Below are 27,858 nucleotides of genomic sequence, written 5' to 3'. Positions count from 1 at the left end.
AATTACTTTCTCCAAAGGTGTGTCCGGTCCACGGCATCATCCATTACTTGTGGGAAATGTTCTCCCCCACAGGGGAAAGCTCCGCCCCCCAGTCATTCGACCGACGGTTAGGAGAAAAAGGAGAAACTATAGGGTGCCGTGGTGACTGTAGTGTATAAAGAAACATTTTTTCAACCTGATTAAAAAAAACCAGGGCGGGCCGTGGACCGGACACACCGTTGGAGAAAGTAATTTATCAGGTAAGCATAAATTCTGTTTTCTCCAACATTGGTGTGTCCGGTCCACGGCGTCATCCATTACTTGTGGGAACCAATACCAAAGCTTTAGGACACGGATGAAGGGAGGGAGCAAATCAGGTTACCTAAACAGAAGGCACCACAGCTTGAAAAACCTTTCTCCCAAAAACAGCCTCCAAAGAAGCAAAAATATCAAATTTGTAGAATTTGGCAAAAATGTGCAGAGAAGACCAAGTCGCTGCCTTACATATCTGGTCAACAGAAGCCTCGTTCTTATAGGCCCATATGGAAGCCACAGCCCTAGTAGAGTGAGCTGTGATACGGTCAGGAGGCTGCCGTCCGGCAGTCTCATAAGCCAAGCGGATAATGCTTTTCAGCCAGAAAGAGAGAGAGGTAGCAGTAGCTTTTTGACCTCTCCTCTTACCAGAGTAAACGACAAACAAGGATGAGGTTTGTCTAAAATCTTTTGTTGCTTCTAAATAGAACTTTAAAGCACGAACAACATCTAAATTGTGTAATAAACGTTCCTTCTTTGAAACTGGATTCGGACACAAAGAAGGAACAACTATTTCCTGGTTGATGTTCTCGTTGGAAACAACTTTTGGAAGAAAACCAGGCTTAGTACGCAAAACAACCTTATCTGAATGGAACACCAGATAGGGTGGATCACACTGCAAAGCAGATAATTCAGAAACTCTTCTAGCAGAAGAAATAGCAACCAAAAACAGAACTTTCCAAGATAGTAACTTAATATCTATGGAATGTAAAGGTTCAAACGGAACCCCTTGAAGAACTGAAAGAACTAAATTTAGACTCCAAGGAGGAGTCATGGGTCTGTAAACAGGCTTGATTCTAACCAAAGCCTGAACAAAAGCTTGTACATCTGGCAAAGCTGCCAGTCGTTTGTGCAACAAGACGGACAATGCAGAAATCTGTCCTTTTGGAGAACTAGCTGACAATCCTTTATCCAAACCTTCTTGGAGAAAGGAGAGAATCTTTGGAATTTTAATCTTACTCCAGGAGAATCCTTTGGATTCACACCAACAGATATATTTTTTCCATATTTTATGGTAAATCCTTCTAGTCACAGGTTTTCTGGCTTGGACCAGAGTATCAATCACAGAATTTGAAAACCCACGCTTGGATAAAATCAAGCGTTCAATTTCCAAGCAGTCAGCTGCAGAGAAACTAGATTGGGATGTTCGAATGGACCTTGTACTAGAAGGTCCTGTCTCAAAGGTAGCTTCCATGGTGGAGCCGATGACATATTCACCAGGTCTGCATACCAAGTCCTGCGTGGCCACGCAGGAGCTATCAGAATCACTGAGGCCTTCTCCTGTTTGATCCTGGCTATGAGCCTGGGGAGGAGAGGAAACGGTGGAAACACATATGCTAGGTTGAACGACCAAGGCGCCACTAATGCATCCACTAGAGTCGCCTTGGGATCCCTGGATCTGGACCCGTAGCAAGGAATCTTGAATTTCTGACGGGACGCCATTAGATCCATGTCTGGAATGCCCCATAATTGGGTTAACTGAGCAAAGACCTCCGGATGGAGTTCCCACTCCCCCGGATGGAAAGTCTGACGACTCAAATAATCCGCCTCCCAGTTGTCTACTCCTGGGATGTGAATAGCAGATAGATGGCAGGAGTGATTCTCTGCCCATTGGATTATCTTGGTTACTTCCTTCATCGCTAGGGAACTCTTAGTTCCCCCCTGATGATTGATGTACGCAACAGTCGTTATGTTGTCCGACTGAAATCTTATGAACCTGGCTTCCGCTAGCTGAGGCCAAGCCAGGAGCGCATTGAATATAGCTCTTAGTTCCAAAATGTTTATCGGGAGAAGCGACTCTTCCCGCAACCATAGGCCCTGAGCTTTCAGAGAGTCCCAGACCGCGCCCCACCCCAAGAGGCTGGCATCGGTCGTGACGATGACCCACTCCGGTCTGCGGAAACTCATTCCCTGAGACAGGTAATCCTGGGTCAACCACCAGAGAAGTGAGTCCCTGGTTACCTGGTCTACTTGAATTTGGGGAGACAAGTCTGTATAGTCCCCATTCCACTGATTGAGCATGCACAGCTGTAATGGTCTTAGATGAATTTGAGCAAAAGGAACCACATCCATTGCTGCGACCATTAGTCCTATTACTTCCATGCATTGAGCTATGGAGGGTTGAGGAATAGAGTGAAGAACTCGACAAGCTTTTAGAAGCTTTGTCTTTCTGACGTCTGTGAGAAAGATCTTCATTTCCACAGAATCTATTATTGTTCCCAGAAAAGGAACCCTTGTGGACGGTGACAGTGAACTTTTTTCTATGTTCACTTTCCACCCGTGAGATCTGAGAAAAGCCAACACAATGTCTGTATGAGCCCTCGCTTTGGAAAGAGACGACGCTTGGATTAGGATGTCGTCTAGATAAGGTGCTACAGCGAGGCCCCTCGGTCTTAGGACCGCTAGAAGGGACCCTAGCACCTTTGTGAAGATTCTGGGAGCGGTGGCTAAACCGAATGGAAGAGCCACAAACTGGTAATGTTTGTCCAGAAAGGCGAACCTCAGGAACTGATGATGAGATTTGTGGATTGGGATATGCAGATACGCATCCTTCAGATCCACGGTAGTCAAAAATTGACCCTGCTGGATTGTTGGTAAGATTGTCCGAATGGTTTCCATCTTGAAGGATGGAACTCTGAGGAACTTGTTTAATATCTTTAAACAAGATTATGAGTTCTAATCAGCATGGCTTTAGGAGAAATAGATCATGTCAAACTAATCTAATTAGATTCTACGAGGAAGTAAGTAAAAATATAGATAAAGGGGAATCAGTTGATGTGATATACTTAGATTTTGCAAAGGCATTTGATACAGTGCCACATGAGAGATTAATGCACAAAATTAAGGGACTGGGAATAGCTGAAAATGTTAGCTCATGGATAAATAACTGGATAAAAGATAGGGAGCAACGAGTAGCAGTAAATGGATCATACTCAGATTGGACAAAGGTAATCAGTGGCGTCCCCCAGGGATCAGTACTGGGCCCTGTTCTTTTTAATATTTTTATAAATGACTTGGAGCAAGGATTAAATAGCGACATCTCTATTTTTGCAGATGATACTAAGTTAAGTAAGGTCATTAGGTCAGAGCAGGATGAACTCTCTTTGCAAAGGGATTTGCTAAAATTAGAACTATGGGCAAGTGAATGGAAAATGAGATTTAATACGGAAAAATGTAAGGTTCTACATTTTGGAAGTAAAAATAAGCAGGCTATGTATTTTTTAAATGGGACAAGACTTAGCCAAACACAGGAGGAAAGGGATTTGGGAGTAGTAATAGATAACAAGCTAAAGATGAGTGCACAATGCAGGGCAGCGGCTTCAAAGGCTAATAAGATACTAGCATGTATTAAAAGAGGCATTGATTCAAGGGAGGAAAGCATAATTCTGTCATTATATAAAGCCCTGGTAAGACCTCACCTTGAGTTTGGAGTGCAGTTCTGGGGACCGATTGCTAAAAAAGATATTGCAGAACTAGAAAAAGTTCAGAGAAGGGCCACAAAGCTAATAAGGGGATTGGAGAAATTAACCTATGAGGAGAGGCTAGCCAAACTGGGTCTGTTCTCTTTAGAAAAAAGGCGCTTGAGAGGTGACATGATTACTTTATATAAATATATTCAAGGCCCATATACAGAGATGGCAGAAGCTCTTTTTATTCCAAGAAAATTGGTTCTGACAAGAGGTCATAATTTAAGGTTGGAGGAAAGGAGATTTAATCTCCTGCAACGGAAACGTTTTTTCACTGTAAGAGCAATAAAATTGTGGAACTCATTACCAAAGGAGGTAGTGAATGCCAATACCATAGATACATTTAAAAATAGTCTGGATAAATTTCTGTATATAAACAAAATTCATGGATATGATTGCTAGTATTAAATGGGTCACATTTTAATGGGGTTATTTAAGCTTAACTGGAGCTTTTTGTAAGTATTTTAGATTTGTATAGGTTGAACTCGATGGACTTCAGTCTTTTTTCAACCTTATCTACTATGTATGTTACTATGTAAATCCAGAATTGGCCTGAAAGTTCCCTCTTTTTTGGGAACCACAAACAGGTTTGAGTAAAACCCTAGACCTTGTTCCCCGGAGGGGACTGGGTTTATCACTCCTATCTTTGATAGGTCTCTTACACAATGTAAGAATGCCTGTTTCTTTATCTGGTCTGAAGATAAGCGAGACAGGTGGAACCTTCCCTTTGGAAGAAGTCCCTTGAATTCTAACAGGTATCCCTTGGAAACTATCTCTAGTGCCCAGGGATCCAGAACATCTCTTGCCCAAGCCTGAGCGAAGAGATATAGTCTGCCCCCTACCAGATCCGGTCCCGGATCGGGGGCTACCCCTTCATGCTGTCTTGGTAGCAGCAGCAGGTTTCTTGGTTTGTTTACCCTTGTTCCAGCCTTGCATGGGCTTCCAAGCGGGTTTGGGCTGGGCCGCGTTACCTTCTTGTCTAGCGGCAGTGGAGTTATTAGCCGGTCCGTTCCTGAAATTGCGAAAGGAACGAAAATTAGACTTGTTCTTAGCCTTAAAAGGCCTATCCTGTGGGAGGGCATGGCCCTTACCCCCAGTGATGTCTGAAATAATTTCCTTCAATTCCGGCCCAAAAAGGGTCTTACCCTTGAAAGGAATATTCAGTAACTTAGTCTTGGACGACACGTCTGCCGACCAGGATTTTAGCCAAAGCGCCCTCCGCACTACTATAGCAAAACCTGAGTTTTTCGCCGCCAATTTCGTTATTTGAAAGGCGGCATCCAATATAAAGGAATTAGCTAACTTTAATGCGTGAATTCTGTCCATGACTTCTTCATAGGAAGTCTCTTTCTGGAGCGACCTTTCTAGTTCTTCGAACCAAAAGGACGCCGCTGAAGTGACAGTAATAACACACGTAGCTGGTTGAAGGATGAACCCTTGCTGAACAAAAATCTTTTTAAGCAATCCTTCCAATTTTTTATCCATAGGATCTTTGAAAGCGCAGCTGTCCTCTATAGGAATAGTTGTGCGCTTCGCTAGTGTTGAAACAGCTCCCTCAACCTTCGGGACCGTTTGCCATGCGTCCCTTCTAGGGTCTACTATGGGAAACATTTTCTTAAATATAGGAGGTGGGGCAAAGGGTACACCTGGCTTCTCCCACTCCTTTTCCACTATGTTCGCTACCCTCTTAGGTATTGGAAAAGCGTAGTTGTGCACTGGGACCTCTAAAAATTTGTCCAATTTGCACAACTTCTCTGGTACTACCATGGAATCACAGTCATCCAGAGTAGCTAATACCTCCTTAAGCAAAGCGCGGAGATGTTCTAGCTTAAACTTAAATGCCACTAGATCAGGTTCTGCCTGTTGAGAAATTTTTCCTGAGTCTGAAATTTCACCCTCAGACAGCCCTTCCCTCACAGCCAATTCCGATTGATGTGAGGGTAAAATAGATAAGGCATCGTCAGCGTCTGATTGTTCATCCTTTTTATCTGTATTTAAAACTGAACAATCATGCTTTCTCTGAAAAAACTGGCAGTTTGGATAAAAGATTTGCTATAGAATTATCCACTACTGCTGATAATTGTTGCATAGAAATAAGCACTGGCGCGCTAGGTGTCGCCTGCGCGGGCAAAGCTGGTGTAGACACAGAAGGAGAGGATGTAGAGCTATCCCCACTACCTTCATTAGATAAATCATCTTGGGCAACATTATGAAAAATAACAGAGCTGTCCTGATTTTGTTTGGACGCTATGGCGCAATTATCACAAACACTCGAAGGGGGAACCACATTTGTCTCTATACACACAGAACATAGGTTATCTGATGGAACAGACATGTTAAACAGATTTAGGTAGGCAAACAATGCAATAAAAACGATTTTAAACAAAAACGTTACTGTCTCTTTAAATAATAAAATTACATTTATTTCTGAATGTTCAAAAAACTATGAAGGCAATATCCGATTTTTCTGAAATTTGGACCCCAGTGTTGCTTAGAAAGTATTGCACAGCAAATATGGAGACTCTAGCTCTTAAAACAAGCAAACCGGAGCTAATTGTTGGATTTAACCGTTTTTACACACCACAATCCCAGCTACAGCCTTGCTGCAGCTTTTTACCTTCCTTAGGGGTCACCATTCACAGAAAAAAGCCTTTTGGAGTCACTTTCTGAACCACAGGACCCTCTCACATGAATCTGCATGCGCTGCCTTGAAATTCAACTGCACAGCTGAAGTGCCAAAATGAGGCTTCCTCCCTCAGCACACTAGAGTGAAGGGGCCTTCCTGACTAGATTTAGGTGTCTAAAACAAGCCAGATCAATAAAAAACGTTCCCAAGTGTATGTGAGCTTATAAAATATTTCAAATGGTATAATATTGTAATAAAAACCAATCGATTTAGCCCCTAACAGTGTCTACCAGCATAAAAAACAAAAAGGGGAAGCCTGTTATCTTTTTTGCTGAGGTGAAAGAAAAATGGCTTACCGTTTCCCCTGAGGGGAAAAATGACTGTCATCTAGCATTAGCCTGTGTTGTTAGAAGGAGACTAGTCATACCTGAAGCAGATGAGTCTGCAAACTGTTACCCCCAACTGAAGTTCTCTTGTTTCAACAGTCCTGCGTGGTAACAGTAATGGATTTTAGTTACTTGTGCTAAAATCATAGCCCTCTTAACAGAAATCTTCATCACTTTTCTGTTATAGAGTAAATAGTACAAGCCAGCACTATTTTAAAATAACAAACTCTTGATAGAAGAATAAAAAACTCCTCGCCATCCCCGTGGTAGATGCTACTTGTTCAGAGCGGCAAGGAGAATGACTGGAGGGCGGAGCCAGAGGGGGAGATATATGGACAGCTCTTGCTGTGTGCTCTCCTTGCTTTTCCCTGTGGGGGAGAACATTTCCCACTAGTAATGGATGACGTCGTGGACCGGACACACCAACGTTGGAGAAAAAGATTATAAAATAATGGTATCTTTTAAAAGTACATGTAATGGTGAGAAAATGGTATATAATATGTGTGGGTACAGTAAATGAGTAAGAGAAAAAATACAGCTAAACACAAACACTGCATAAATGTAAAAATAGCACTGGTCCCAAACGGTCAGAAAATTAAAAAGTGCTGTGGTCCTTCAATTTTTAAGCAATGACAATTTTACCAAAATATTTTGTTATTGAGATCAATAAGGTGTGGTACTTAAAGTGTTTAAGGTTTACTCTGGAGTGTAACCTGTTTTTAAACAGCAGTCAAATTACTAAACAGCAGCAAAAAATATTTTGGGACCTCTCTGCAGAATTCCCATTTGCTTAATATACCTAGACAAGATTTTGCACAAAAAAAATGTTCCCTTCATTTAAGGATTAGCACATCTCTGTTTCTGTGCTGCAAATAATAAATTAGATACTGTGATCTCTCTTTACCTCTGTAATGCTGCAACTGTAAGCCATTGTCACATTCCCCACTGGAGAACATTAGATGACAATCATTCTGTTGTAAATTAATTAGCTGTTACCATAAATAATGTAATAAGCTAGAATTTAAGAACCTTTCACTTTCTTCTTCTGCCTTATTTTCCCAGCACTATAAAATACGAACATTTATAGCATAATGTTTCTCTCTTTTTTTTTTTAAACTTAAATGGAACAAAAGGTTTTAATCTCTCCGATACTAAGAATCTGAATGATTAAATGGGACATAAACAATACAAATATGCTATTTTTATAGTGTGGGAAGAAATGAAAAATGCAAAGACATATTTGTGTCATTGACTGAGATGTCCATACACTGTATGGGCAAAGTTCTTTTCAACGAGTTTAAGAAATGGTCAAATGTCTCACACACACAATTTTCAGTGAATCACAAATGAGAAATTATTAGCTCTTTCCTGCACTAGATTCCCACAATGTACTTGCCAATTATTTTCTGATATTTTGCCATGCGGTATAAATAAGAACAGACTCCCATGTTGTGTTTCTTAGAGAATGCTGTTGGGTACAAAGAAGCTGTACTGTTGAACTCTGTTCCTTCCCAGTAAGGGCCTCAAACCAATAACCATAGATATATTGTTCAAACTTAACAACCACCACCACTACCACCTGAAACAATGGTGCAAATGGATGAAGAAAAAAAATTAGATTTATATGCAAAACTCGCATATGTGTATATGACAATTTACAACTATTTTGTTTTCTGTTAAACAGATAGTGCACCCTTTACACGTAGACAAACATATACATTTGTAAACATTCTAGATTTTTCAGACAAATAACACTCGCTTATGTTATTTTAATTTTCAGCATTAAAGAATCAAACAAAATAAATTGAATTTTCATCATCTCAAAATGGCAGCTATAATAGTCACTTAACAGATATTCAAATAAAGATTTTTAAATAAATAATTTATTCACAAATTATTATATATTTTTTTCTAATGTTACTTTTCTGTCCAATAGCATGCCTTTAATTCTAAACTTTAAAACAAAAATGGATGTCAGACACAAAATGCTATCATCTGGATGTAGGAGTCTCAAGGTTTGAAATACACCACAATAAATTCAGTCACCAGCTTACCTCTCCCTTTCAAGTAGATAAAAGGACAGCAACACTTCACATTTAGGCAAAATGTGTACAAATATATGTATTTATATCAGAACTAAAAAAAAAATAGACTCAACATTAATAAACATTTCCAGAGACCATGTAAACTGCATCTAAGCCTGGTTTTTAATAAAGGGTCAAAAATGGCCATGATGGAGCAATCAGGATTACTGATACCCTCTCCTGTTTGATGCGGGCCACCACTCGAGGAAGAAGCGGTAATGGAGGGAAAAGATATACGAGTTTAAACCTTCAGGGCACTGCTAGTGCATCTATTAGATCCGCTTGGGGATCCCTCGACCCAACAAAAATGGCCTCTTTACAGGGAAATATATTAAACTAACTTTTATTTTAGAACCTTAAAGTGATTGTAAACTTTAATGAATAAAAGCCCAGTATCAAAAAATAATCTTTAAAAATGGGAACTTTTATTCATTAACTTTACAAAGACGCTTATTTTTTAAAATACTTACATTTGCGTTATGGTAAACATAATGCTGATCCTCCGCCTGCATCTCCTGCTTTCTTTAGCAGATTGATGACTAATCTGGCTTCCTCCAATCGTTGCCTGCCCACTTTGGCATCCAGCTCGTGGGGCACACAACGATTGGAGGAAGCCGAATTTGTCTGCAATCTGCTAAAGAAAGCAGGAGTTGCGGGCTGAGGATTGGCGTTATGTTTTCCATATTGCAATGGGTAAGTATTTTAAAAAACAAGCGTCTTTGTAAACTTTAATGAATTAAGGTACCCCTGTTTTAAAGAAAAAAACAATTTATGCTTACTAGATAAATTCCTTTCCTTCCGAATAGGGAGAATCCACAGCTTCATTCCTTACTGTTGGGAAATACAACACCTGGCCACCAGGAGGAGGCAAAGACACCCCAGCCAAAGGCTTAAATATTCCTCCCACTTCCTCATTACCCCAGTCATTCTGCTGAGGAAACAAGGAAAACTAGGAGAAACATTAAGGTATAAATGGTGCCAGAAAAATAAAATAAATAGGGGACCGCTCATAGACAAGAAAAAATTGGCAGGGGCCTTGGACTCTCCCTATCCGGAAGGAAAGGAATTTATCTGGTAAGCATAAATTATGTTTTCCTTTCTAAGATAGGGAGAGTCCACGGCTTCATTCCATACTGTTGGGAAAACTATACCTAAGTTCCAGAGGACACTGAATAAATAACGGGAGGAAACAAAAAGAAAGAGGCGGACCCTTTTCTGAGGGCACCACAGCCTGCAAAACCTTTCTCCCGAAAGCTGCTTCAGCCGAAACAAAAACATCAAACTTGTAAAATGTTGAAAAAAGTATGTAAAGAGGACCAGGTAGCCACCTTACAAATCTGATCCATAGAGGCCTCGTTTCTAAATGCCCAAGAGGAAGTCACTGCTCTAGTGGAATGAGCCGTTATCCTCTCAGGAGGACGATGTCCCGCTATCTCGTAAGCTAAGTGGATGACACTACTTAACCAAAAAGATAGGGAAGTCGAAGTAGCCTTCTGCCCCTTACGCTTTCCCGAATAGACAACAACAAAGAGGAAGATTGTCAAAACTCATTAGTAGCCTGAAGATAGAACTTCAAGGCGCGAACCACATAGAAATTGTGAAGTAAGCGTTCCTTGATGGAGGATTAGGACAGGATATTGTCTGATAGGAATCTGATAAACTGTGACAAACCCAGAAGTGAGTACAAACAACACAAAAGGCCTTGGACGAACCCAGAAGTGGCCAAGTCTTCAAGGCCTTAAAAAATTGCCTGTAGTTCCAAAATATTGATCGGGAGGAAAGACTCCTTTCTGAGTCCACAACCCCTGTGCCTTCCTGCCAACCCAAACAGCTCCCAATCCAGGTAGGCTTGCGTCCATAGTCACAATCTCCCAGGATGGTCTTAAGAAGCATGTCTCTCATCACAGATGATCTATAGACAGAGCCACCAAGAGAGCTATTCTCTCGACCGGCTGTCTAATACAATCTGTTGAGACAGATCTAAATGATCACCGTTCCACTGGCTCAGCATGCACAGTTGTAAAGGTCTGAGACGGAACCTGGCAAAAGGAATGATGTCCATGCAGGACACCATGAGACTAATCACCTCCTACAGAGGGATTCAAGGAGGTCCCAAGGGCAAGACATGCCGAAGTTAGCTTGCAACGTCTCTGGTCTGTAAGAAGTATCCTCGTGAATATGAAGTCTATTATAGTACCCAGGAATTTAACCCTGTACTTGGGATAAGAGAACTCTTTTCCAAGTTTATCTTCCATCCATGTGATTGAAGAAGACTAAAAAAAAGGACTCTGAGAATTCTTCCACAAGACGAAAAGATGGTGCTTGCACCAGAATATCGTTCAAGTATGTGGGGCTACTGCAATAACCTGAGTTCTGGCAACGGTTAGAAGAGCCCCCAGAATCTTCGTAAAGATTCTTGGAGCAGTAGCTAGGCCAAACGGAAGGGCAATGAACTGGAAGTGCTGGTCCAGGAATGCAAACCTCAGGAACTGAAAGTGTTCCCTGTGGTTTGGAACATGAAGGTAAGCGTCCTTCAGATCTATAGTGGTCATAAACTGGCCTTCCTGAATTAAAGGAAGGATGAACCTCATTGTCTCCATCTTGAAGGAAGGGACACTGAGACATTTGTAGCACTTTAGATCCAGAATTGGGCGGAAAGTTCCCCCCTCCTTTGGGACCATGAAAAGGTTTGAATAAAAACCCCAAACCTCTTTCTTCGATAGGCACCGGGACAACAACTACTGAGGAGGATAGATCCCGAACGCACCCTAGAAAGGCATCCCTCTTTTCTGGTCTGGTTGACAGCTTCGAGAGAAGGAATCTGCTCCTTGGCGGATGAGATTTGAAACCTATCTTGTATCCATGAGATACCAACTTCAGGACCCACGGTTCCTGTATGTCCTTGAACCAGGCTTCTGAAAAAAAGAGACAGTCTGCCCCTTACATGGTGCGATTCCGGATCGGGCACCACCCCTTCATTCGGGCTTCTTATTCTGCTTAGATTTATTTCAGGACTGAGCTGGCTTCCAAGTACTCTTGGGTTGCTCGGGCTTGGAGGAGGATTGTTGTTGTTGAGATTTGTCAGAACGAAAATTAGAAGATTGTCGTCTCTTAGACTTGTTCTTATCTTGCGGTAGGAAGGCACCCTTCTCTCCGGTAACCGTAGAAACAATGGAGTCCAGGCCTGGACCCAATAAAATATTTCCCTTGAAGGGATGAGAAAGGAGTCTGGAGTTAGAAGTCATATCCACATACCAAGACTTCAACCAGAGCGCCCGGCAGGCTAGGACCGCAAAGCCAGAGGCCTTTGCATTTAGGCGAATAATTAACATGTTTGCATCACAGGTAACAGAATTAGCAATTTTCAGAGATTTAATTCTGTCTAAAATAACCTTGAGGGGAGACTTCACCTCAATGATTTCCGACAAAGAGTCGGACTAATAGGTAGCCACTCCAGCAACCGCAGCAACTGCAGCCGCCGGATCAATCAAAAATCTTGTATGTTGAAACATCTTTCTCAGAAAGGTTACCATTTTCTTATCCATCGGCTCTTAAAGAAGAACTATCCTCAAGAGGTATAGTAGTATGTTTAGCAAGCGTAGAGATAGCACCATCCACCTTAGGAATGGAGCCCCACAAATCCAGTTGAGAGTCCGTGACCGGGAACAACTTTTTAAAAGTAGACGAGGAGGAAAAGGAAGAACCAATTCTTTCCCATTCATTCTTAATAATGTTCGCCATCTTAACCGGCACAGGAAAACGTTCCTGTCTTCGTAAACTCTGTCTAATTTAGGTATTATAGGTTCTTCAGGCAGCGCGGCCTCTGGAACCTCTAACATAGACAGAGCCTCCTTTAATAAAAAAACGCAAGTGCTCAATTTTAAATCTAAAGGACGGTTCCTCCCCATCAGGAGGCTTAGATGCTAAGGATTCTGACCCAGAAAGTTCACCCTCTGAAGCTACAGAGGTTAACTCATCATCGGATAACTGGGACATAATAGCTAAATCCGATAAATATTTAGATGACTCCGGGTCAAGAGAGCTATGTTTAACCTTTCTCTTGCGTTTGTTAAAGCGAGGTAATGCACTGAGGGCCGCAGACACCGCCATTTGTAACTGCGTGGAAATGTTCGCAGAAAGAAGGCCCCCTCTGGATGGAGGATTAGATGTGCTATGGGCAACTGCATGTGGAGTGGATAATGTAGCAAGGGTAGTAATCTCACGGGACGCCGAGTTCTGAGAGGTAGACGGCTGAGAGGGAATAAGAGCCTTAGTAGGCTTGTCTCCCTTCTTAGACTTTATAAGGGTATTAAGGCATGTGGAACATACTTGAGTGGGCTGGAAAACCATGGCCTCCTCACAATATAAACATGTATGATTTAGTACAGAAGGAGTACATTCTAACATGTCAGAGTCCTCCATAGCTTAGGTTATACCCACAGATGGACACAAAAAAGTTTTTTTATTGTAGAAAACTGCACCTTTATACTCCCAATGACTGGGGCACTCACCACCTCCTAGTCCCAGACAGTTAACAGAGGAAACGCTCTCCTCAGGTTTAAGTCTCAGCCGGAATGGAGGAAATGAACATAGACCACACCCGGTCACATGGCGTGCAAGACAGTACTTCCCCTGGTATTACAAGTACAGCAAGGAATAGGAGCTGTGCAATACTTTCAAAAACACAGTCTATCAGCTCAGGAAAAAAAAATCACACAAAGCAGCATGTAAATAATTAATACACTGATTAATTAACCCCAACTGTTCAATAAACCCCCTTCAGAGGATATTAACCTTGGATCCTATCAAGGTATAAAGGAGCCACACTGTGACCCTGTTATAGCGTTTTATGCGTAAAAATTGAAACAATCTTACCTCCAGGATCCATGCTGTGGAACAGAACACAGCCACTCAAGTGTGACAGTCTTATAGTAGAGCTCTTGACATGGACTTGAGTGAGAGAAAACAGGCAGTGAACTCATCCACACTGATTGCTTAGGAGCTGTTAACAGTAGTCTGGATGGTTTCGCAGAAAAACTTCCCCTGCATCTCCAGACTCTAACTTTCATCAATACTCTCACTGAGAGGTTGACATGACTACTTGAAACTCCAGTCCTATCTCGATGGGCAGATATCTTTTTTCAGGACTCTCCATATCTTCTGACACTTCTCTGCCACCTCCTAATGTGATGAAAGGCAAAGAATGACTGGGGTACTGAGGAAGTGGGAGGGATATTTAAGACTTTGGCTGGGGTATCTTTGCCTCCTCCTGGTGGCCAGGTGTTGTAATTCCCAGTAAGGAATGAAGCCGTACAAGAGACAAACTTGTTTAAATATGATATTGCTATGTTAGTGTCAGAAATATCCAAGCTATTAATTCCCCAAATTGAACAGGTGAAGCAAGAGATTAAACAGGATATAAATGGTCTCACTAATGAGATAAGGCAATTTGCATCTAGATTAACGTAAACGGAAAACAGGATATCCGATATTGAGGATAGAATTAACATGCAAGACAATACTAGCACAGTGCATAATAAATTATTATTATTACTTCAGTCTAGAGTGGAGGGTTTGGAAGACCTATAGATGTAATAATTTAAGAATCATTGGCTTGCCAGAAACCCCCCAGTTTCAGGACCTCATGCATTTTGTGACACTTCAATTACCCCAACTATTGGGAATGGGTTTGTTATCTCACCCAATATTAGTTGAGAGAGTTCATAGAATGGGTCGAATACGTAAAAACCCGGATGGCGCTGTCAACCCAGACCTGTTATACTTAAATTTCCAAGATAAATTGAATTATCTCAAATTTTACAGAAAGATTAACCCCTTCTTGTTAAACCAACAGAAAGTTATGATATGTCAGGACTTATCAACCGAAACTCTCTATAAATGAGAGAAATGTCCCCATACTGCTCCAAACTTTTAAAGGCTAATTATGATACAAGATTAGTCTATCTTGCAAAATTGATAGTTTTGATAGAGGGGATCACAAATATGTTAAATAATCTTGCAGAAGCTAAAAAAAATTGAAAAACTCATAAAGAGAAGAATGATATATGGAGGATTTGTAGTTAAAATTTCCACCAGCTGAGAAATAGAACCGACTATATATATTGTAAAAATATTTCCTTTGTATTTGGACTTGGTTTTTTATTTTAAATGTTTATATTTAATTACTCTTACTTTAGGTGTTTTAATAAGTTTAAGAATGATTGTACCTTGTTGGGGGTAGTGGGGGTTGGACTTTGTTCCTACCCCTTCCTGTTTTGTCCTTTTGGCCCTCCCCCCCCCTTTTTTGTATCAAATTTATTGAAAGCTATGCATGGGCACAGACTCTCTTAGGATTTTATCATGAAATGTAGGTGGCATCATCTCTCCGATCAAAAGGAAGGCCGTTATCAAACACTTATAAACCTTAAATGGAATTGAGACTGCCAAATTAAGGTCTAAATGGGTCGGTGAGGTGATAGCCGCCCCTTGTGGAGGCAGGAAGAGAGGTGTCGCAATCTTAATTAATAAAAATAAAGAATATAAAATAATGGCCAGTGAAATTGATTCTAAGAGGCGATTCCAAAATCTCAAGATTAAAATTGGACAGACGATTTTTTTTTATGTAACACATATGGTCCCAATGTGGTGGATAAGAAATTTTGGAGTGATTTGGCACTGAAACTAATTAAATATATTGGGCAGAACCTAATAGTAGCAGGGCTTTAGCTTTAGCTATATAAATGCAAAAACACAGAGATATATTTTTCTTAAACAAAAGACTGCCCAAGAAGAGATTAGACTTAGAGCGTTATATGGAGATCATTATGGCAGATCAGCTAAATATTTAGCAAGAATAATTAAATCCAAAACAAAAAACACTATTCTAGTTATTAAAGTGGGTGAAGAAAAATGTATTAATAATGTAGATATTAAAAAAGCTTTCTTCAATTATTTCCAGAGCATATATAAAGCTAAACTGCCCATCAAGAGCAAAAACATTTTTTTTGTGGAAAAGTTGTACTTCCTAAATTTCCTCAGGAAATATCTCCACAAATAAACAAACCAATCTCTATACAAGAAATAAGTGAGCTTATTCAAAACTTTCAACGAAATAAAGCCCCTGGCCCTGACTTTTTACCCACAGAATTTTACAGAATACTAGAAGAACAAACTGTGATTATACTCTTTAAAACTATTTAATCTATATGTTTCCAATATGTATCTTGTTCCCCTTAATTTGTGGCCTCTAAAGTTACATTAATCCTTAAAAAAAAAAAAGATCCTGAACTACCCTCATCTTATAGGCCAATTTCATTATTAAATGCAGATTACAAATTGTTAACATCAATTATTGCTAAAAGGTTAAAGCCCCACTTAGGGAAAATAATTCATGAAGATCAGGTGGGATTTATGACCGGCAGGAACCCTGTCAAGAATATGCGTAAGGTATTAATAATGGATTTTTTCTGGAATAAATTTAACTCTCTCAAATATAGAAATGTAATCAATTTAGCTATATTAACAGTAGATGCTGAAAAAGCATTTGATTATATTAGTTGGGACCATCTCTTCTTTACATTGGGTGAATTTGGCTTTACAGGACAAATTAATAATTTTGAACGCCTGATCTACAATAATCCAATATCATCTATTATCGTTAATGGCTCAAATAGGGTCAGTTTTAACCTGCAAAGAGGTACTAGACAGGGATACCCTCTATCTCCCTTGCTTTTAAATATTTCCTTGGAACCACAGGCCATCTTACTTCGGCAACATCTAAATGGCATCCAAATAGGTGGACAAAAGTTGTTATCTTTGTACGCAGAGGATTCAATATTATTTCTGAGTAATTTGGAGTCAAATTTACCTAAATTTTTGCAGCTTGTCCACATGTTTGGGGCCATTTCTGGTTACAAAATCAACTTATCAAAGTCCGAGTTACTATGGCTAGCAAAACCTGTACACTGTCAGGTTAAACACCCTTAAAGAATCTTTACGAATTACCTAGGTATAACTAATAGCAAAAACCCACATGAATGGTACAAATTAAATTTTCCTAACTTCTTTAAAGAAGTTAAGAAGAAATTGGATGACTGGATAAGTCTCCCTATATCTCTTACAGCCCAGGTAATATTAATAATTTCCTAAATTACTGTATCTGATACAAAACATACCAATGTTTCTCCATAAATCAGGCATAAACCTGTTTAACAAACTCTGTACAAGGTTTATCTGGAAACAATCAAGACCACACAGCTCTAACAAGGTTAATGAAGCCTAGAGTGGCGGCAGGAATGGCTTTCCCCAATATAAGAGATTATAACCTCATAGTTATTCTTAAAATGGCAGTAGATTGTATCACGGAGAATGGGTATATCTCCCTTTTTCACTGCGAATCCAACATGATTGCCCCAAGGGATCTAAAAGCAATTCTCCACTGCCCTTTATCCATCTTACCATCGGAGATCTCAAATTTATTAACATTGTTTAACGTGGTTAAAGCCTGGCTGAAATATTGTTTAGAAATCTAAAGGTCACCATATTTTTCGGAATTTCTCCCAATCCAGGGCAATCCCGATTTTATACCCGGCAATTCTAATAAAGTATTTGGAAATTGTAAGAGTAGGGAGTTAAGACGGGCAATACAACTTGTGAGAGCTGATATGTTGATAGAATCATCTGATAATATCCGTGCAAGGTTTGGATTAACCAATAAAGATTTTTTTGCATATCTGCAAATCAGACATTACATCACTGATATGAAAAGTAGATTTGATATCAGTGGGACACTGGGATTACTTTCCACTAGAATCAGATTATTTCAGGAATGGATATACTCCATTGCTCCTTTTTATGCTATATTAAATTCTTCTGCCAGCTCCAAACAACTAAATTACTTATCTACAATTTAAATGGCTCAAATACTTACCTGATATCAGACCTCAGGACATCCAAGATAGTATTAAATCATTAATCAAACATGGATTTCAACACCTTGGAGAGAATCACATATAAAATTGCTACATGAGGTGTGTGTATATATATATATATATATATATATATATATATATATATATATATATACATATACATATACATACATACATACACACACACACACCACCTAAGTGGTATAAAAAACTTATTTATTGTACAAAATGTGGTGTCCCACATGTAGATATATTTCATTGTTTTTGGTCCTGTCCTAAAAGCTTCCAGCTTTGGGCTAAAATAAACTACTGGATCAATTCAAAATTGCTATTGGAGTTTGAAATATCAGCCTATAACGCATTTTTTTTTTTACTAAATATATGGGTGCCCCTAAAAATTATAAATTAATTAATACATTAGTGATTCTGACACAGAATCTTATATTGAAAACGTGGGAAGAGTGGCAGGCTCCAAAATTTACAGAGTTTAAATAAGCCATAATTCTGCAGTTAACATTGGAGCATATTAATGTACAAAACCCCAATAATTCTCAACTAAAATCCTTTTTTAAGAAATGGCTGGTTAAATCGAGTCCAACCCGGAAGCCTCCCAGGCCCAATTGGTTAAAACATTCCTTACCTCAGACTATGTGCAACAAAATATTTATGCAGGACACTTCCCCATCTCATAGTTGGGATGACTATATGATCTCCTTTCCTCCCCCCCTCCACTTCCCCCCAAAGGAGCCTAAGAACTTATATGGTATTTATAAGTGTAAGGCAATTTTGAAGAGAAATCAGGAAGTTTTGTATTGATATATTAAGAATTGTAAGATCAGAGTTGAACTGAAATAAGTGCCCAATATACAATGTGATCTTGGTACAAGGTATATTTTTGTATATATATATTTTTTCTTATTATATTTCTTTTCCTGGGATTTTAAAGATGTTTTCTGGAACATTTGGTATTTTTTTGGACGCTAGTTCATTTGGAAGAGTATTAGGTAACTTATTTTAGGCGTAAAATAGGATGGTAACTTCCAATCACATTGTTAAATGATTGTTAAACTAAGACAATCTGAAATATATAACAGTGTATATGTTCCATGTATATAAACTACTTGTATATGTTATGCCTTAAAGTTTGTCAATGTATTTCGGAATATATGTAAACAATAAAGAAAAAAAAAGAAAAAAAAAAGAAGAAGGAATGAAGCCTTGGACTCTCCCTATCTTACCCTATCTTAGGAAGGAAGGAGCATTTTTAATACTGGGCTTTCATTCATTAAAGTTTACAATTACTTTAAGGCTGGAAGCTTAGAAATACAGTATAAGCTTTGGTTTTTAAGATTCTTGAATGATATAATTTAATATTTTTATTTCCCCCTGGAATGCAGTTTTCCCCCCTCCTTTTTCCTTTATAATCTGCTATGGGCAGTTGGTATTCATTGCCTTGTCTATGCGCCATATGGCTCCTGGTTTAAATAAGGTTCCAGTCAACTATTGTCTGGAAGTAACACACTTATCTGTGGTTTTTAATACTCCACAGTTTAGTCAGTCAAGTCTTGATCTAGTCAAGCCAGGTCCCTATAACTGTAAATAAGCCATTTCACTGAATAAAAAAACTAATAAAATCAATCAGATGAGATGTTGCTGCATACAAAACTAAGAAAGGAATCAGAAGGAATTCAGAATGCAAAAAAAAACCTGAAGGGAAGAATTGAACAGGTTAAAATGCATTTTAGATCTTGAATAAATAACCCAAAAGAAAACCATGTTTCACAACCCTTACTGAAAGGCCCCTTAAGGGAATGGTGGCAGAGTTTAGCTTTCATGAATGTATTCTTCCATGGTTTTGAGGAAAGGTCAGTGCAAAAAGGCTATTTCATTTTCTTGAAGGTTGCAAAGATAGTTGGGGATAGAACAAATGCTGGGGACAAAATTAAACCCAATCTATGGAAATGAAAGCAGCTGGAAAGGATCAATCACCCTTTATCTGAAAAAGTGCTTCTGCAAATTACTCCTGAACCTACTACCCTTCAACATATGCTGGAGGAAGGCAGCTTTACAATGGCAGATGCTCTTATGTGTAACTACTGTAGGCAGGTAAGTCATGGAAAAGGAAGATTTTTAAAAAAAACATTTTTTTCAAATAAGTGGAACAACAACGAAGTTCAAGAAAAACAAAATTTATGCTTACCTGATAAATTCCTTTCTCCTGTAGTGTGGTCAGTCCACGGGTCATCATTACTTCTGGGATATTAACTCCTCCCCAACAGGAAGTGCAAGAGGATTCACCCAGCAGAGCTGCCATATAGCTCCTCCCCTCTACGTCACACCCAGTCATTCGACCGAGAACCAACGAGAAAGGAGAAGCCAAAGGGTGCAGTGGTGACTGGAGTATAATTTAAAAATTTAGACCTGCCATAAAAAACAGGGCGGGCCGTGGACTGACCACACTACAGGAGAAAGGAATTTATCAGGTAAGCATAAATTTTGTTTTCTCCTGTTAAGTGTGGTCAGTCCACGGGTCATCATTACTTCTGGGATACCAATACCAAAGCTAAAGTACACGGATGACGGGAGGGACAGGCAGGCTCTTTATACGGAAGGAACCACTGCCTGAAGAACCTTTCTCCCAAAAACAGCCTCCGAAGAAGCAAAAGTGTCAAATTTGTAAAATTTGGAAAAAGTATGAAGAGAAGACCAAGTTGCAGCCTTGCAAATCTGTTCAACAGAAGCCTCATTCTTAAAGGCCCAAGTGGAAGCCACAGCTCTAGTAGAATGAGCTGTAATTCTTTCAGGAGGCTGCTGTCCAGCAGTCTCATAGGCTAAACGTATTATGCTACAAAGCCAAAAAGAGAGAGAGGTAGCCGAAGCTTTTTGACCTCTCCTCTGACCAGAATAAACGTCGAACAGGGAAGACGTTTGTCGAAAATCCTTAGTTGCCTGTAGATAAAATTTCAGGGCACGGACTACATCTAGATTGTGTAGAAGACGTTCCTTCTTCGAAAAAGGATTAGGACACAAAGATGGAACAACAATCTCTTGATTGATATTCCTGTTAGTGACCACCTTAGGTAAGAACCCAGGTTTAGTACGCAGAACTACCTTGTCTGAATGAAAAATAAGATAAGGAGAATCACAATGTAAGGCAGATAACTCAGAGACTCTTCGAGCCGAGGAAATAGCCATTAAAAACAGAACTTTCCAAGATAACAGCTTGATATCAATGGAATGAAGGGGTTCAAACGGAACACCCTGTAAAACATTAAGAACTAAGTTCAAACTCCATGGTGGAGCAACAGTTTTAAACACAGGCTTGATCCTAGCTAAAGCCTGACAAAAAGCTTGAACGTCCGGAACCTCTGACAGACGTTTGTGTAAAAGAATGGACAGAGCTGAAATCTGTCCCTTTAAGGAACTAGCGGATAAACCCTTTTCTAAACCTTCTTGTAGAAAAGACAATATCCTAGGAATCCTAACCTTACTCCATGAGTAACTCTTGGATTCGCACCAATATAAGTATTTACGCCATATTTTATGGTAAATCTTTCTGGTAACAGGCTTCCTAGCCTGTATTAAGGTATCAATTACTGACTCAGAAAAACCACGTTTTGATAAAATCAAGCGTTCAATTTCCAAGCAGTCAGCTTCAGAGAAATTAGATTTTGATGTTTGAAGGGACCCTGGATCAGAAGGTCCTGTCTCAGAGGCAGAGACCAAGGTGGACAAGATGACATGTCCACTAGATCTGCATACCAAGTCCTGCGTGGCCACGCAGGCGCTATTAGAATCACCGATGCTCTCTCCTGTTTGATTCTGGCAATCAATCGAGGAAGCATCGGGAAGGGTGGAAACACATAAGCCATCCCGAAGGTCCAAGGTGCTGTCAAAGCATCTATCAGAACCGCTCCCGGATCCCTGGATCTGGACCCGTAACAAGGAAGCTTGGCGTTCTGTCGAGACGCCATGAGATCTATCTCTGGTTTGCCCCAACGTCGAAGTATTTGGGCAAAGACCTCCGGATGAAGTTCCCACTCCCCCGGATGAAAAGTCTGACGACTTAGGAAATTCGCCTCCCAGTTCTCCACTCCTGGGATGTGGATTGCTGACAGATGGCAAGAGTGAGACTCTGCCCAGCGAATTATCTTTGATACTTCCATCATTGCTAGGGAGCTTCTTGTCCCTCCCTGATGGTTGATGTAAGCTACAGTCGTGATGTTGTCCGACTGAAACCTGATGAACCCCCGAGTTGTTAACTGGGGCCAAGCCAGAAGGGCATTGAGAACTGCTCTCAATTCCAGAATGTTTATTGGCAGGAGACTCTCCTCCTGATTCCATTGTCCCTGAGCCTTCAGAGAATTCTAGACAGCGCCCCAACCTAGTAGGCTGGCGTCTGTTGTTACAATTGTCCAATCTGGCCTGCTGAATGGCATCCCCCTGGACAGATGTGGCCGAGAAAGCCACCATAGAAGAGAATTTCTGGTCTCTTGATCCAGATTCAGAGTAGGGGACAAGTCTGAGTAATCCCCATTCCACTGACTTAGCATGCACAATTGCAGCGGTCTGAGATGTAGGCGTGCAAAGGGTACTATGTCCATTGCCGCTACCATCAAGCCGATTACCTCCATGCATTGAGCCACTGACGGGTGTTGAATGGAATGAAGGACACGGCATGCATTTTGAAGCTTTGTTAACCTGTCTTCTGTCAGGTAAATCTTCATTTCTACCGAATCTATAAGAGTCCCCAAGAAGGGAACTCTTGTGAGTGGAAAGAGAGAACTTCTTTTCGTTCACCTTCCATCCATGCGACCTTAGAAATGCCAGTACTAACTCTGTATGAGACTTGGCAGTTTGAAAGCTTGAAGCTTGTATCAGAATGTCGTCTAGGTACGGAGCTACCAAAATTCCTCGCGGTCTTAGTACCGCCAGAAGAGCACCCAGAACCTTTGTGAAGATTCTTGGAGCCGTAGCTAATCCGAATGGAAGAGCTACAAACTGGTAATGCCTGTCTAGGAAGGCAAACCTTAGATACCGATAATGATCCTTGTGAATCGGTATGTGAAGGTAAGCATCCTTTAAATCCACTGTGGTCATGTACTGACCCTTTTGGATCATGGGTAGAATTGTCCGAATAGTTTCCATTTTGAACGATGGAACTCTTAGGAATTTGTTTAGGATCTTTAAATCCAAGATTGGCCTGAAAGTTCCCTCTTTTTTGGGAACCACAAACAGATTTGAGTAAAACCCTTGTCCGTGTTCCGACCGCGGAACTGGATGGATCACTCCCATTAGTAAAAGATCTTGTACACAGCGTAGAAACGCCTCTTTCTTTATTTGGTTTGTTGACAACCTTGACAGATGAAATCTCCCTTTTGGGGGAGAGGATTTGAAGTCCAGAAGATATCCCTGAGATATGATCTCTAACGCCCAGGGATCCTGGACATCTCTTGCCCAAGCCTGGGCGAAGAGAGAAAGTCTGCCCCCCACTAGATCCATTCCCGGATCGGGGGCCCTCAATTCATGCTGTCTTAGGGGCAGCAGCAGGTTTCCTGGCCTGCTTGCCCTTGTTCCAGGACTGGTTAGGTCTCCAGCCTTGTCTGTAACGAGCAACAGCTCCTTCCTGTTTTGGTGCAGAGGAAGGTGATGCTGCTCCTGCCTTGAAATTACGAAAGGAACGAAAATTAGACTGTCTAGCCTTAGGTTTGGCTCTGTCTTGAGGCAGGGCATGGCCTTTACCTCCTGTAATGTCAGCGATAATTTCTTTCAACCCGGGCCAGAATAAGGTCTGCCCTTTGAAAGGTATGTTAAGTAGTTTAGATTTAGAAGTAACGTCAGCTGACCAGGATTTTAGCCACAGTGCTCTGCGTGCCTGAATGGCGAATCCGGAATTCTTAGCCGTAAGTTTAGTTAAATGTACTACGGCATCCGAAATAAATGAATTAGCTAGCTTAAGTGTCTTAAGCTTGTTTGAAATCTCTTCTATAGTTATTGAGTCAAGAGTCTCTTCCAGGGACTCGGACCAAAAAGCGGCCGCGGCCGTGACAGACGCAATACATGCAAGGGGTTGCAATATAAAACCTTGTTGAACAAACATTTTCTTAAGGTAACCCTCTAATTTTTTATCCATTGGATCTGAAAAGGCACAGCTATCCTCCACCGGGATAGTGGTACGCTTAGCCAGAGTAGAAACCGCTCCCTCCACCTTAGGGACCGTCTGCCATAAGTCCCGTGTGGTGGCGTCTATTGGAAACATTTTTCTAAACACAGGAGGGGGGGAAAAGGGTACACCGGGCCTATCCCACTCCTTAGTAATTATCTCTGTAAGCCTCTTAGGTATAGGAAATACGTCAGTACTCGCCGGTACCGCATAGTATCTATCCAGCCTACATAATTTCTCTGGGATTGCAACGGTGTTACAATCATTCAGAGCTGCTAATACCTCCCCTAACAGTACACGGAGGTTTTCGAGTTTAAACTTAAAATTAGAAATGTCTGAATCCATTCTATTGGGATCAGAACCGTCACCTGCAGATTGAAGCTCTCCGTCCTCATGTTCAGCATACTGTGACGCAGTATCAGACATGGCCCTATTATCAACAGCGCACTCTGTTCTCACCCCAGAGTGATCACGCTTACCTCTTAGTTCTGGTAATTTAGCCAAAACTTCAGTCATAACATTAGCCATATCCTGTAATGTGATTTGTAATGGCCGCCCTGATGTACTCGGCGCTACAATATCACGCACCTCCCGAGCGGGAGATGCAGGTACTGACACGTGAGGCGAGTTAGTCGGCATAACTCTCCCCTCGTTGTTTGGTGAAATATGTTCAATTTGTACAGATTGACTTTTATTTAAAGTAGCATCAATGCAATTAGTACATAAATTTCTATTGGGCTCCACTTTGGCTTTAGCACATATAGCACAGAGATATTCCTCTAAGTCAGACATGTTTAACACACTAGCAATTAAACTAGCAACTTGGAAATACTTTTCAAAGCAATTTACAAATATGAAAACATACTGTGCCTTTAAGAAGCACAGAAAAAAAGTTATGACAGTTGAGAAATAATAAACTTGAGAAACTATAACATCAAATTCCTTCCGGTAAAAACACAATTTTAGCAAAGGATTGCCTCCATTAGTAATGGATAACTAACCCTGAAAAGCAGAAAAAAAAGTACAGAAATAAACGTTTTTTATCACAGTCAGTCACAATCTCACAGCTCTGCTGTGAGTGATTACCTCCCTCAAAATAAGTTTGGAAGACCCCTGAGCTCTGTAGAGACGAACCGGATCATGCAGGGAAGACAAGAGACTTCTGACTGAATTTTTTGATGCGTAGCAAAAGCGCCAAAATAGGCCCCTCCCCCTCACACACAACAGTGAGGGAGATCAGTAAACTGTCTTAAATTAAATAAAACGACTGCCAAGTGGAAAAAACAGTGCCCAAAACAATTTTTCACCCAGTACCTCAGAAAATTAAACGATTTAACATGCCAGCAAAAACGTTTAACATCAAATAAATGAAATGTCATTAGAAAGCCTGTTGCTAGTCACTGCAAATTAGGCTAAAGTCTTATGCATACAGTATTATCCCAGTGAAGTGCCATTCCCCAGAATACTGAAGTGTAAATATACATACATGACAGCCTGATACCAGTTGCTACTACTGCATTTAAGGCTGAGCTTACATTATATCGGTATGGCAGAATTTTCTCAGTCAATTCCATTGTCAGAAAATAATATGCTGCTACATACCTCTTTGCAGGTTAACCTGCCCGCTGTCCCCTGATCTGAAGTTTACCTCACTCCTCAGATGGCCAAGAACAGCAATATGATCTTAACTACGCCGGCTAAAATCATACAAAAAACTCAGGTAGATTCTTCTTCAAATTCTACCAGAGAAGGAACAACACACTCCGGTGCTGTTATAAAATAACAAACTTTTGATTGAAGGTATAAAACTAAGTATAATCACCACAGTCCTCTCACACATCCTATCTATTAGTTGGGTGCAAGAGAATGACTGGGTGTGACGTAGAGGGGAGGAGCTATATGGCAGCTCTGCTGGGTGAATCCTCTTGCACTTCCTGTTGGGGAGGAGTTAATATCCCAGAAGTAATGATGACCCGTGGACTGACCACACTTAAAAGGAGAAAATGTGCATTATAGGTTACAAGAACCACAATAATCTGGCTGTTAGTTGCTTAAGGAAGTGGTCTTTACAGAAAGAATTGGAACACATGACTAAGCCCTGATCAGAATGGTTTCTGATGTTAACTAAGGTTCAGTGTAGAAAGCTCAATCAACTCAGAAGCAAGGCTGATTCAAGGGTTAAAAAAAACTGTATATGAAACAGGAGATAAAAATTCAAAACCAGGTAAAGTCAGTTATGAACACTAGGCTTAGAAATATAACTTTCATGGAAAACTTGATTCAATCAATGACCATGATTGATGTATTTCTTCAACAAATACATAATTCTGTATTAAATCTACCTGCATGACTTTGGTTCAGAGTCAAATGACAACTACCACTGCTCTACTGGAGGATAAGCACACGCCTCCACAAGCATGAAAACAAAAAGTACTTTTATTTAAAATAGGCACATTAGCTGGTCAAAAAGAAGAAACTTTTATGCATTTAAAAAACTATTTTAGATACAACCTTAGAAACGGACTTATTCAAGCGTTAAGATATCTAAAACAAAACAAACATAAAAGAAAACAAAAAATTAAAACTTTCAGCATTTGCTGTATTAAAAAAGTGGATTATATACATTATTAATATACATCATCAGGCCAGCTGCACTTAATCATAAAGCAAAATGTAGTTTTATACAAAACAAATTGTAAAAGACCGAATTGATTTTACTTACCATGTCCATTAGTTACATGTTTATGTGTTTTTGTTTTCCGTGGTGTTGAATGGCATGAAGAAGAAGTGTAATTTGTGGCTGCTTTTATGTCCTCAAAATCTATATCATCCTCCTCAACATCCTCTTCATCTTGAGAACTTCCAAAATACGCCATGTTAATGGGGAGAGCAGGAGAACCTAAAGGGGGGAAATAGAAGAGCCATCAATACACTTTTTCTTCACAAGCTACAAGCCCTAAACTGTATTGTGAGACAATTTAGTTTTCTTTGCTGAACGGGTCTCAAAGAGAAAAACTTTATTGTCTAGTTACAGTAGACTTGTTCAACCTAAGCCCTGTGCAAAGCATCTGGCGATATAGTTCTCCAAATTGAACACTATATACATATTCTATAGAAACAAGGAGGAGTTTGTACTTCAACCTTGCCAATATTCCATTTCATACTTATGGACATGGATAAGACATAAAAATAGGAGAGACTGTATATGTACAGTTTTCATCTATGTAATAACACACCATAATATATCCAGAAGGAAAATATCACTTGTATAATCCAAATGTGTGCTTGCTACACATATATGCCTCTTGTAATTGACTCACCCGATGTGTTCAGCTAGCCCCTAGCAGTGCATTGCTGCTCATTAACCTACCTAGGTTTACTCTTCAACAAATAATACAAATTAAAATTCGATAATAGTACTAAATTAGAAAGGTGTTTAAAATGTAATTCTCTATATAAATCATGAAAGTTAAAAAAAAATGTACTGCTCTTTTAAATCAACCAATCATTAAATACCACCGTACAAAAAGTGTCACACTGCAGTTTCTTGCAAATGAGTAATTTCTTGCATAGACAGACTACTATGCAAATAAAGATAATTTAATAACTATCTACAACTATCTTGTTACCTATGAGGATTTGGAGGCATGCTCTAAAGTTAAGTCAATCAGATGACTAGATTAACAAAGGAAATGTAGATAATTCTGTACCTGGAGTTAGTTAACATTTCCAGGAAGCAGTTCTTTGCGAATTAAGTGTTCTTCCCAAGAGAATGGGCACACTATTTTACTGACCACTTGGTTTAAATTAAAGCTGATATTAAGCTAAAATTAGTTCATATTTTTAGTGCAAATTATTATTGAATCAATTTATTATATTCTCCCCACCCAGCTACCTCATAATGCCACCGG

General features: G+C 40.0%; 1 protein-coding gene across 1 annotated transcript in view; it reads right to left on the bottom strand.

Moving 5' to 3' along the window:
• JARID2 (jumonji and AT-rich interaction domain containing 2) overlaps positions 1–27,858 on the bottom strand; it is a 690,587-nt gene that overhangs the window by 230,032 nt on the left and 432,697 nt on the right. The window contains 1 exon segment of the mRNA XM_053714761.1: positions 26,670–26,846. Within this exon segment, the coding sequence (XP_053570736.1) occupies positions 26,670–26,846 (177 nt within the window).

This window comes from Bombina bombina, chromosome 5, assembly GCF_027579735.1.
Source record: "Bombina bombina isolate aBomBom1 chromosome 5, aBomBom1.pri, whole genome shotgun sequence".
In the NCBI taxonomy this organism is placed as follows: domain Eukaryota; kingdom Metazoa; phylum Chordata; class Amphibia; order Anura; family Bombinatoridae; genus Bombina; species Bombina bombina.
The sequence above is the reverse complement of the archived record's forward strand: the minus strand, read 5'-3'. Positions and strand labels throughout refer to the sequence as shown.